The sequence below is a fragment of the Schistocerca serialis genome, chromosome 3 (genome assembly GCF_023864345.2).
Source record: "Schistocerca serialis cubense isolate TAMUIC-IGC-003099 chromosome 3, iqSchSeri2.2, whole genome shotgun sequence".
Taxonomy (NCBI): Eukaryota; Metazoa; Arthropoda; class Insecta; order Orthoptera; family Acrididae; genus Schistocerca; species Schistocerca serialis.
This window is the reverse complement of record NC_064640.1, coordinates 571,785,841-571,799,114: the sequence shown is the minus strand read 5'-3', so window position 1 is coordinate 571,799,114 and position 13,274 is coordinate 571,785,841. Positions and strand designations below refer to the sequence as shown.

Below are 13,274 nucleotides of genomic sequence, written 5' to 3'. Positions count from 1 at the left end.
AAAAAGGCAATGAGAAGGCAAGGAGAAAAAGGCAATGAGAAGGCAAGGAGAAAAAGGCAATGAGAAGGCAAGGAGAAAAAGGCAATGAGAAGGCAAGGAGAAAAAGGCAATGAGAAGGCAAGGAGAAAAAGGCAATGAGAAGGCAAGGAGAAGTCAAGGGAAAGAGTAAGGAAGACAGTGAGGTCGAGAAGAGCAAGGAAAGGAACCAACAAAGGGAAGGAAGAAACGAGAAGTGAAAAACCAAAAAGACCACGATTATAGGTCGTGGAACCGTCCGTCTCCGGACGCAGGCGCTAACTACCCCCGTGAGGGGGATGGACTCCTTTTAGTCGCCTCTTACGACAGGCAGGAATACCGCGGGCCTATTCTAATCCCCGGACCCGCAGGGGGGGTTGCACTATCGGTCGGAGGATGGCATTTACGTATCGTACAGCCATTACGGCGCCTTCCATGACCACTAGAAGCGTACATCGACCCCACATAAAGCCACCGCAAAACAGCAGGGAACCTCCACCTTGCTGCACTCGCTGGACAGTGTGTCTAAGGAGTTCAGCCTGACCAGGTTGCATCCAGACAAGTCTCCGACGATTGTCTGGTTAAAGGCATTTGCGACACTCAGCGGTGAAGAGAACGTGATACCAATCCTGAGCGGTCCATTCGGCATGTTGTTGGGTCCATCTGTACCGCGCTGCATCGTGTCGTGGTTGCAAAGCTGGACCTCGCCATGGGCGTCGGGAGTGAAGTTGAGCATCGTGCAGCCTATTGCGCACAGTGAGTCGTAACACGACGTCCTGTGGCTGCACGAAAAGAATTATTCAATATGGTGGCGTTGCTGTTAGGTTTCCCCCGAGCCATAATCCGTAGGCGGCGGTCATCCACGGCAGTAGTAGCCGTTTGGCGGCCTGAGCGAGGCATGTCATCGACAGTTCCTGACTCTCTGTCTCTCCTCCATGTCCGAACAACGTCACTTTGGTTCACTCCGAAACGCCGGGACACTTCCCTTGTTGAGAGCCCTTCCGGGCACAAAGTAACAATGCGGACACGATCAAACTTCGGTGTTGACCGTCTAGGCACGGTTGAACTACAGACAACACGAGCCGTGTACCTAATTCCTGGTGAAATGACTGGGACTGATCGGCAGTCTGACCCCCTCCGTCTAATAGGCGCTGCTCGTGCATGGTTGTTTACATCTTTGGGCGGGTTTAGTGACGTCTCTGAACATTCGAAGGGACTGTGTCTGAGATACAATATCCACAGTCAACGTCTATCCTCCGGTGTTCTGGGAACCGGGACGATGCAAAACTTTTCATGATGTGTATATTTATCTGATGTGATGTGCTGAAGATGTTCGCCACTGTTATCTGTGTTACTTATATTACCTTGCATTTATCCGCATAAGACCTCGTATCACCTAAAACATTCACTTCCGACATTCGGCTCCTCATTCTCGAAATACTCAAATTAGTGCGCTCTCTGGTCAATATACGAGTGGGTGTAGTTACCCACGCCGTCCCACGCTTAAGTCCGCGCGACAAGATTGACCGTATCAGAGGACGATAGTTGTTATAGGTTTCCTGCGGTACGGATAACAGATGTGTCACAGTGTGGGAGTGAGATGGCGTGACAATTGGCAAAGTACTCCAAAGTTTGAGTATGAGCGGCAGTGTATCTGTGGGCAAAATGTATAAATTGCACACATTAAACGTGCAGTTCTGGTAGTGTATGCACCAGATGCCATGTCGTGTCGTGTCCAGTCGCAGGGAAATGGTGATAACATTTGACCGAAACCGCACATACGTGGTTAACGCTGATCAGGAAGGAAGGCCATCGACATCGTCCACAGACTACCGTCCCCAGGCAATCGGTGAAGTGATTCGCAGCAACTGCAGATTTTTCCGAGATGGGGACATACATAAAAATCCGCTGATGGGCCAGGGAGTCATTCGAGAACCGCTTTATAGATTGTTAAAACGTTCTGACCATTATTTACAAAGACACTTCCACTATGCTGAAAAACAGTGTCATCCCACTCTGTCAGTTTGAAACGTAGTGCAGATTTCAATAAAATTTACTGGGTCTATATAATGTTTAACTTACTTTTTGAAGTCCACTCGTAAATTTAAATGTAAAAGCTTGGGAAAACCAGTACAACAGCCTCATTCTTACGCAATTCTTAGCTTTCGTAACTGTGCAAAATTATTACCTGGAATCGCGCCTCTTGCAGGTAAAAACACGCAATAATGTAAAACACGCAGTGTATCTGGGTCATCACAGCGGTAAGGTATCCTGAAACATGAACAATCGGAAAAATGTTAAGCATGGCATCAAATGATACACAGCAATATGACACTTAAAAATTTAAGAACAGAACTTTCCACAAAAGTCTTTGTCTCTTAGGGCAATGAACAGCAGTCAACGTGTCATTAAAAATTCTTAATTGCCGAGCAGTCCCCGGCCGTCGTCACAGTTGTACTTACATACAATCGGCCTTTCAGCCGTGAAGTTATTTGTGATTAGACTACGGAAGGAAATGCTTTCATTCTGCGTCCGCTTCAATTTGGCCACTGCCGACGCCCGTACCATATTTAGCCGCGAGCCATCATCTATACGGAGGACGTTACTTAGTATTTTAATTTTTATGAAATATTTAAGACTGTGTCTCAGAATCCTCTAGTCCCTCTGACGACCGCGGTTGAATGTTGCTGTCGTTTTTAGTCCCAAGACTGGTTTGATGCAGCTCTCCATGCTAACCCATAATTACAACAACCTACATTCAATTGAATCAACTTCTGCATTCGAGCCATGGACTTCCTCTGCAATTTTTATCCTCCAGCTTTACCAGATTTAGGACACCTTGATGCCTCAGGATGTGTCTGATCAATCGATACCTTCTTTTAATCAAGTTGTGCCATAAATTTCCTTTTTCCCAGTTCCATTAAGTATATCAGTAGTTATTTAATCGACCTGTCTAACATTCAGCATTGTTCTGTAGCACCACTTTCCAGAAGCTTCCACTCTCGCCCTGTTTGAACTGTTTATCATATACGTATCACTCGTGTACGAGGGTGTACTCCAGACAAAAAGCTTCAGAAAAGACATTTTAGTGTTTAACGTTTTATCCAATGTTAAAAAACTACTCTCTTTCAGAAATGCTTTTCTGCTATTGTCAGTCTACAATTTATATACTATCTACTTCTACCATCATTAGTTATTTTGCTGCTCAAGTAGCAGAACTCGTCTATTTTTAGTGTCATTTCCTAATCTAATTTCTTCGCCGTCGCCTGATAACGATAATCCATTACCTTTTACTTTTGTTGGTTTTCGTCTTATAACCTCCTTTCCAGACCTTGTCCAGTCCGTTTGACTGCTCTTCCAGTTTCTTTTCCGTCTCTGGCAGAATTACAATGGCATCAGCGAACCTAAAAGTCTCTTCTCCTTGACGTGAATGCCCTTCCCAAATTTTCTCCTGGGCTTCCTTCACGGTATCTAAAGGGTATTCATCGATGTCTGACTTCGGAACTTCTGTTTTACTTCCACCTCTGCTCTACGTGGGGCCAAAGATTTTTGAAATTAATCTTTATCACTCCAAGACTACATGTTACCACAAAAGCTGATTAGTTCAAATCTCTCACTGGATTATATATGAGAATTTATGTGACCTCTTTCTACGGCAGCCCACATCAATATTCTTCCACCATATTGCATTAATCGGTATTTAAGATTATTATTATTATTATTATTATTATTTTTTTTTTTTTTTTTTTACACGAGTGACCTTTCTGGTCAAAATAACTCGTGGATTGGTTTCTTGCTTGATTTGTGGGAGGGGACCGAACAAGGTGGTCGTCAGTCCTATGATCTAGGACGGAAAATTCTAGGGAGAAACAACAAATAGCACAGTCCAGTTGTAGTGAAGGGATAACGTGCAAACAAAAAAGGAAAAGGGACGCCAGGGCAGGAGGAAGAGGAAAGAATAGGAGGGGGTTGATGATGTTTGGTTTGTGGGGCGGCCAGCTGGGTGGTCATCAGCGCCTATACAAAGCCTCAGTTTTTTTTCACAGTCCAATTTTTTACACCCAAGCTAGTCACTGTCACAAATGATGATGATGATGATGATGATGATGATGATGACGATGACAATACAGATACCCAGTCCCCAGGCGGAGAATATCCCAACTCAGGCGGGAATCGCACCCAGGACCCCATGATCCAGAGGCAGCAACGCTAGGCACTATAGGAAGGGTGGGTGGAAATTGGGAGAGCAGGGGTGTCCAAGAAACGCTACATGTGGTGGGGCACCAGCATCGTCACGGGTCCGTCTCGACATCCACAACAGCCATTACCATGATACAATGGAGACAACACCAGGGAGGAAGACATCTGTGGTCATCAGTCCCCCAGAACTTAGAACTACTTAAACCTAACTAACCTAAGGACATCACACACATCCATGCCCGAGGCAGGATTCGAACCTGCGACCGTAGCGGTCACGCGGTTCCAAACTGAAGCGCTTAGAACCGCACGGCCACACCGGCCGGCGCAACGAGGATGTTAAAACACACACAGTAGACAGTATAAAAGGGTAGTCCAAATCTAAAAACTTGGAAAACAGGGATAAAAGAGCGGTCTTGGCAAGGGGAAGTGGTTATGGGTCCCAGGCTGAGAAAACGAAGAGAGGCGCCAACCACAACCACCCTGCCCCTGCTCCAGGAGTAAAGCAAACCCTTTTATCTGAAAATAAAAACCACTTTCAAGGAGAAAACTGAAGACCAATCCTACCGTTCGTGAATCATCTGCCAATATTAAATTTAAAAAATCTGGAAGACGATACTTAGAACGAAGGGTAAAAGAAGGGGACATTCCACTAATATATGGGATATCGTCAATCTGGATCTACAACCACATTGTTGGGGGTGGTTCGTTATGCAAGAGGAAACAATGAGCGAGCCTGGTATGACCAATGCACAGACGGCATAAGACTGTGAACCCCTTCCTTTAGGAGCAGAAAGAAGGGCGCTAAACTGCAGTAGCCTTCATGAGTGTGCCGAGCTTATTACTGAGAGCAGTAGTGAACTAGAGGTCAAATGGTTCAAATGGCTCTGAGCACTATGCGACTTAACTTCTGAGGTCATCAGTCGCCTAGAACTTAGAACTAATTAAACCTAACTAACCTAAGGACATCACACACATCCATGCCCGAAGCAGGATTCGAACCTGCGACCATAGCGGTCGCTCGGTTCCAGACTGTAGAGCCTAGAACCGTACGGCCTCTCCGGCCGGCGAACTAGAGATCATTTCACTTTTGGGCAAAGAAAGATTTGATGGCGATCTGCATATCTATAGCTGTAATCCCAAAAGGCAATGGGAGATAAGTATCCGCCTCTCTAGCCAGACGGTCAGCCAGTGGATTCCCTGAGATTTCCATTTGACTTGTGACCCAGATATAAGCAAATTAGCAGACGACACGGCCAAGGGCAGAGAGAAGGTCATGGATAGAAGAGATCAAGTGGAGACGACAATAGCATTGGTCGATAGCCTGCAGGTTGCTCATTGAGTTGGTAAAAATTAAAACACAGTGGAGGGAGGCCTGATAAAACAAAAATGGAGGGCTCTGTGAATGGCTAGGAGATCTGCTGTGAACACACTAGAAGATCCTGGCAATAAATGGTGTTTTAAGCCAGTAGGAGAAGTGAAAGCATATCCTGCCTTATCTACAGTCTTAGAACCAACAGTGTACAAGACGGTGGCAGCCTGGAATTGTGCAAGGATGTCACCTACAATATGCCAGATAAACCATAGGGGTGACAGAGACCATAGGACCCTGGAATGAGTCAGTCCGAATCTGTGGTCTAGGCACCATCCATGGCGGGGTGTGGGAGGAAATACACGGGGTACATTCCAGGGAGTGGAGATGGAGATCTGGACACAAGGAAGTGAGATGCGTTCCAACTGACAATCCCACCCATGGGCAGTTACCAGGAGGGAGACATGTCTCATTTGCAAAGAGAACAGGGTACTGGGGATGGCCAGGGAATTTGGCGAACGGCGATTGCGTAGGAAACCAGGAGTTCGCTCCATCGTATTTGCAGATGGGGAATCCTCGCTTCTGCAAGGAGACTGTCAACAGGACTAGTGCAAAAGGCACTGACAGCCACAATGGTGAACAGTGTCATGTATTTGCGGAGTGGAAGGAGCCACTGAGCTCTAAAACTGATTACCATAATCTAGTTTGGACAAGACCACAACACCGTAAAGATGGAGAAGAGTGATACGTTCTGCACTCCAAGATGTGTGGCCAGCAGGCAGAGAGTTTTAAGCTTCTGGATACATGTAGTGTTTAGGTGGCGAATATGGGGCATCTACGTCAGCTTTTTATCAACAATAAGGCCCAAGAAATGGAACTGCACTACAACACCGAGGAGCTGGTGGCTTAAATAAAGTTCCTGATTGGAGTATACTGTGGGTCGATGAAAAAACTGAAGAGCCCGCGTTTTGGAGGGAGAAAACTGGAAGCCATTGGAGATGACTCATGCAGAGGCCCATCAGATGGCGCCTTGGAGCCGGTACTCAGCAGATGATACTGAGTGGGAGCTGCACCAGATGCAAAAATTTGTCGACATACATCATCAAGGTAAACACAGTCCCAATAGAGGTTTACAAGCCCATTGATGGCTATGAGGAAGAGTGTGACACTTAAGGCTTCCAGCCTGAGAGACGCTGGGGAGAGGGGTTCAAGGGAAGAGGGGTGGGGGAACCCCATCACCGGTGGGTGCAAAAGAAGGCAGCACTACAGCTGGTGAGGGGGAGTGGCTCATGGAGGGGACGTCGTGGGAGTTAAAGGGGAGGTGGAAGGGAGAGGGGGATGGGAGTAGGGTAAGAAAGAGATAGGATGGGGAAAGGATGTAACAGAGGCAGAAGTTGAAGGAAGTGACACTTTGATTCTCTCATACTTTTTGCAAGCCTCAGCATAAGACAGGCGATCTAGGGACTTTTACTCATGGACCCTCTTTTATCTCCTGTAAGCTGAGCAAACTGGCGAATGATGGGAGTGGCAGTCATGACACCTGACACCCAGGTGGCAGAACACAGGGGCTTTGCTCATGGAGTGGGTGTCCACAATCACCACCCAGAGGGTTTACTGTACAGCAGGAAGATGTGCCCAAAACACAAGCACTAAAAACACCTCAAGGGTGGTGGGATGTACAGCTTCACATCACATATGTAGCACATAACCTTGACCTTCTCTGGCAGGGTATCCCCTTCAAAAGCGAGAATGAAGACGTTGGTATCGTTGCAGTTGTCTTTGTAACCCTTCTGCATGCATCAAACAAATGAACCCCATGTTGGTTCAGATTAGCCCAGGGTTCCTCATCAGTTTCCTGGACCATATTCAGAGATTGGTGAGAGGTAATAGACACTGGGACATTGCTAAGACGATCAGAAGAATAAAGAGCTGCAGATTGGGTGGCAGAAGCAGTTTTCATCAAAAGGGAGCCCAACCGCATATTGCTGAGAGACTCCACCAAACTTGTCCTCTATATTCGCCACAAAAAAAACTATGTATTTGTGGCAGTGAATGTGTCCCTATCCATCCTATTACAGACGAGGTAGTGAGGAAAGTGTTTCAGTCCAAGATGGCGAGCCTCACCCTCCTCCCATGGTGTAGCCAGAGAAGGGAAGGCTGCTGGGTCATACAAAGCAGCATTCAATGATACCTCACCATTCAAATAGACAGCCATTTTAGAATGGCTCGATTTTTGCAGCTTTATATGGTTTTCATGCGAAGCATCCGCCCTGATACCACCCAATCCGATGAGGCCCACCCCCCATGGGCACCACCCAACCACAGCAAGGAACACCTAGCACAGTGGCCATTGCTGTGAGTTTCGATGCTCCAGGAAGGCAAGCAACCACTCCTTTGTATACGTGGGGAGGGAACAGCTCCGGCATCAGGAGTGTGATCCCCAAGTTATCAGGGGGCTCAGCAAGATGGGTACATAACAGCCCTACCACAAGGGCTGGCTACATATGGTGGTGACACAACAGGGTGCAGGGGGAGTACGGCAGGGGAGAGGGGAAGGAAGGGGGGGGGGGGGAAAGCAAGGAGGAGAGGATCCACGACGTAGAGCCAGGTAGGGAATTCTTCCCCAATCGGCTGACACTAAAAACAGAAAATTTAGAAGTGGATGTAAAACCTCTAGCGAGGAGGTAAATGCCAAAAACAGTGAATGTGACCAGGCAGAAGGAACAAAACTGCAAGCAATATAGGGAATCAGGTGGACATCCAGGTCGATATAAATTATGAAACCAAGAGAGGGGAAGGAGGAGGCAATGGGGAAGGAGCAAGGATAGGGAGGGAGGGGTAGGGTTTAGGAAATGCAGCCAGGGAAGGAGGAATTGGCTGCAACAGCTTGGTTACTCATGTGCGGCATGCATGAACTCACAAAAGAACCTGATCGCCCTGGGTGGCAAAATATGGATCACTGTGATAGGAGCCCTGCAACTACGAACCAGGAGGTGGCGGCTCATTGAGGAGTAAAAAACCATGGGTTAGTCTAATATGACCAATACAAAGATAACATCAGATGGCAGATTCCTACCGGCAAAGACAGAGGGAGGAACGCCACATGGTGGGAGTCTCCTTGATGGCACGTAGTTTATTAGACAGGGGGTAGACTCCCAAGAATCAGCCCATGATTGAGCAAAAAGAGATTTGGAAAACATGGGCTAAGTAAACGCCGCCTCCCCCAGCGTGATGATCAGCAAGTTCATTACCAGGGATAATTACATGGCCAGGAATCCAAAGGAATCAATCGAACAAGCAGCATCAATAAGGTCAGTGAGAAGGTCGTGGATGGTAGAGACCAAATAGTGGCGATAAAACTCCGAGCGATAGCCTGAAGGCCACTCATTGAGTCGGTACATAACAAAACTCAAATGGGTGAGGACTGTTTAATGAAGCAAAGGGCCACCAATTTCGTAGTAAACACCCCACAGATGGCATGCAAGAGATGGTGTTCCATTCCAACTCAAGACATGAAGGCATCATGATCGGCGGATTTTGAGCTGTCGGTGTAAAAAGCAATGGCATCCTGAAACTCCTGTAAGAGCATTCCAAACAATGGAACAACATTGGAGCAATGGAGGCTTTTCGACGCCAATAGGAACCCATCCAAAGTCGTAGCCAAGGACCTAACCAAAGGGGGGGGGGGGGATTCCAGAGAGAATGTGGGGAGGAAGACAATGAGTGAAATGGAAGTCCTGGCAGAAAGAAGTATGGTGAAGCCCGACTGATAAACCCATCCAATGGTGGGCAGCGGGTGGGAGACAGCCTGAAGCTGTGAAAAGAATGAAATAGGAGCGGTGAGCAAGGGAAGAGCGGATAGTAATGACATGGATGTGCCAAATCGAAAGGGGAGGGATCCCAGCAACAACCAGAAGACTTTCGACAGGGTTAGGCAAAAGGCACTAGTGGCCAAGTGGATACCACGATGGTGGACTGGGTCCAAGAGCAGCAGCATAGGAGGGGCAGCTAATCCATAAACTTGACAACCATAGTCCAGACGAGACAACTAATGCCCAGTAAAGACAGAGAAGGATCAAATGATCCACTCCAAGAGGTGTGGGCAAGGAAGCGAAGAACATTGAGTTTATGAGAACAGCCATATGATGGATATGGGGCAATCAAGTAAGCTTGTTGTCAGAAATAAGACCCAAGAAACAGAACTGGGGGACCACAGTCGGACGTTAGACGTCGAGGTAGAGCTCTGGATGAGGATGGACCATAGTATGGAAACAGAAATGGACCATCCTCGGCTTAAGGGGAGAGAATTGAGAACCATGCTAGAGTGTCCATATGAAAGCACCTAGAATGGCACCCTAGAGCTGCCGTTCCGCAGCAGCCACCAAGTAGGAACTAATCCGAATACAGAAATCATTTACGTACAGAGCAGAGGTTATCAGCAGTATGGCCGAGCCTCCAAGTTCATTAATAGCGATGAGAGAAAGAAGGACATTTAATATGGAGTCCTGTCAAATGCTATTCTCTAGGGTCTGCAGAGAGCTGAGAACAGTGCCAATCGAGATTCTAACTGACCAGTGGGACAGGAACAGGCGAATAAAATTTGGGAGGGGGGCCCCAAAGATCCCACTCACGAAGTGGAAGGAGGATGTGATAGCACCAAGTTGTGTCATAGACCTTAGGAATATCAAAGAAACTGCGACAAGATGGTGGCGCTGATAAAAGGACTGCCAAACAGCTGTTTCCAATCGAACAGATGATTGATCAGAGACCATCTCTCCAAAAAGCTGCACTGGTAAGTCGATAAATGGTCCTGAGATTCAAGGACCCAAATGAACTGACAAGCCACCAAACATTCCAGTAACTTGCAGGGAACATTGGTCAGGCTGACTGGCCAGTAATTATCAAGGGATGATAACAGATCCTTGGCATGCTTAAGAGCAGGAACCACAATACTGTCTCTTCATTGAGAGGTGAAAATGCCATTGAAACAAATAATGTTAAACAGCTGGAGGAGATATTAGATTTGTGGAGGATTGATGTGTTGAAGCAATTGGTTATGGATGGAATCAGGGCCAGGAGCTGAATCGTGAGAGCAGAGGGCCAGAAGAAGCTCCCACTCAGTGAAAGGTGCATTGTAGGATTACACTTGACAACAGGTAAAACAAGTGGGAAGCTTCAGCCTGCTGTTTCTGGAAGAGGAAGGCAGCTGGATACGATGCTGATGCTATCACAAAATGGGTCATGGCGTGTTTTGCGAAAATTGATGCATCTGTACAAAGGCCACTTGGAAGGACAACGCCCAAAATGGAAGACTGCCCCTGACAGTCTGTGAATGTATTGAGTGTAGCCCACACCCATGACGAAAGGGACAGAAGAACCTAGAGGAGACAAAGCTTTGGTTGGTTCTTGGGGGTTAAAGGGACCAGACTGCTATGGTCATCGGTCCCTTTTTCCAAAAAACTAAAATCACCCACAGAGAATAAAAAAAACGAACAACAGAAAAGACGGCAGACGACACAGGACAAGACAGACTCAGACAGAGATCAGACAAAATAAATTAAAACCACACAGTGTGTGACAGTGGTTGGCTGACCACAGAGAAAAAAAGGAAAAGCCAACCACCGAGAAACATATTAAAAACTCAGTCTAAAATCGTAGGCCAAAGGCCAGAATAAAAAAAAATAAAAAAAAAATAAAAACTCAGATTAAGTGATAAAAACCTCCTGCCCGAATAAAACACAAAACTAAGTCCACAATGGCAGAGTCATCTGTTAAAAGGGCAGGGAGCGTATCAGGCAGCACAAATGTCTGCCTGAGCACAGTTAAAAGTGGACAGGACAACAAAATGTGGACCACCATCAAGACCGCCCCACAACGACAAAGAGGCAGGTCCTCACAACGCAGTAAATGACTATGCGTCAGCCGGGTGTGGCCAATGCGAGGCCAACAAAGGACAACTGAGTCTCTGTGAGTGGCTCGCATGGAAGACCACCACACAGTCGTCGTCTCCTTGATAGCTCCGAGTTTATTGGGCGTGGTCAGATCGCGCCATTCAGTGTCCCAAAGGTCGAATACTTTGCAGCGTAAGAGTGCCCGCAAATCAGTCGCCGGGAGGCCAATGGCCAGAGATGGTTTACTGGTGGCCTCTTTCGCCAGGCGGTCTACGTGTTCATTGCTGGGTATCCCAACATGACCTGGGGTCCACATAAAGACCACAGATCGGCCGCAATGGGCAAGAGTATGCAGGGACTCCTGGATAGCCATCACTAGACGAGAACAAGGGAAACACTGGTCGATAGCTAGTAAACCGCGCAGGGAGTCGCTACAGATAACGAAGGACTCACCTGAGCAGGAGCAGGTGTACTCTAGGGCACGAAAGATGGCGACCAGCTCAGCAGTGTAAACGCTTCAGCCAGCCGGCAATGAATGTTGTTCGTAGTGGTCCCCTAGAATCAGAGCATAACCGACATGATCAGCAACCATCGACCCGCAGTGTAAAACACGCCAGAGCCCTGATACGTGGCTAGGATGGAATAAAAGCGGCGGCGGAAGGCCTCCGGAGGGACTGAGTCCTTTGGGCTCTGTGCCAATTCGAGCCGAAGGCAAGGGCGAGCCGCACACAACGGGGGTGTATGCAGAGGGGCCCAGAAAGGAGGTGGAACAGGGAAAATCCCAAGCCCAGAGAGAAGCTCTCCGACACGGACAGCGATCGTACAACCCGACCGGGGCCGACGTTCTGGGAGATGGACGACTGTGTGCGGGAACAGGAGACAATAATTGGGATGCCTGGGCAAGCTACAAACATGCGCAACATAAGCGGCCAGTAAATGTTGGCGCTGTAACCGCAGTGGAGGGACACCTGCCTCCACAAGTATGCTGTCCACAGGGCTGAAGGCACCAGTGGCAAGTCGTATCCCGCCATGTAGGATTGGGTGCAGCACCCGCAACGCAGATGGTGATGCTGAGCCATAAGCCAGGCTCCCATAATCCAGACGGGACTGGATTACCGCCTGGTAGAGCCGTAAGAGGGTAGATCGGTCGGCGCCCCAGCTGGTGTGGCTCAAGCATCGCAGAGCATTTTGATGCCGCCAACACATCTGTTTAAGCTGCCAAATATGAGGCAGCCGAGTCAACTGGGCATCAAAAACCACACCCAAAAACGTATGTGACTTCACCACAGCAAGAAGATCGCCGTCAAGGTAAAGCCGCAGCTCCGGATGAACTGTGCGTCGCCGGCAGAAATGCATAACGCTGGTCTTGGCAGCCGAAAACTGGAAGCCATGCGCTACAGCCCAAGACTGCACCCTGCAGCTGACTTTCAGCAGCTGCAATGCCAGTGGAGCTATAGTAAAGGTAGAAGTCGTCAGCATATAAGGAAGCCGAGACAGTCGTTCCTACCGCCGCAGCGAGTCCATTAATTGCAATTAAAACAGGCAGAAACTTAAAACAGATCCCTGTGGCACCCCGTTCTCCTGAACTCGGGACGAACTATGGGAGGCTGCAACTTGCACGCAGAAGGTACGATGCGACAGAAAATTTCGGATGAAAATCGGCAGTGGACCCCGAAGACCCCAACCATGAAGCGTAGAGAGGATGTGATGACGCCATGTATTATCGTATGCCTTCCGCATGTCGAAAAAGACAGCGATGAGGTGCTGACGGAGGGGCAAAGGCCGTTCGGACGGCTGACTCCAGGCTCACCAGATTGTCGGCGGCAGAGCGGCCTTTACAGAACCCACCCTGACGGAGC

The 13,274-nt window shown here is 48.1% G+C and overlaps 1 protein-coding gene across 2 annotated transcripts in view; it reads right to left on the bottom strand.

Annotated features, from left to right (window-relative positions):
- The window catches only part of LOC126470464 (uncharacterized), a 137,662-nt gene that overhangs the window by 14,927 nt on the left and 109,461 nt on the right, over positions 1–13,274 (bottom strand). For both annotated transcript variants that reach the window (XM_050098323.1, XM_050098322.1), the window contains one exon: positions 2,204–2,286. In XM_050098323.1, the coding sequence (XP_049954280.1) occupies positions 2,204–2,286 (83 nt within the window). The remainder of the gene's footprint in view (positions 1–2,203; positions 2,287–13,274) is intronic.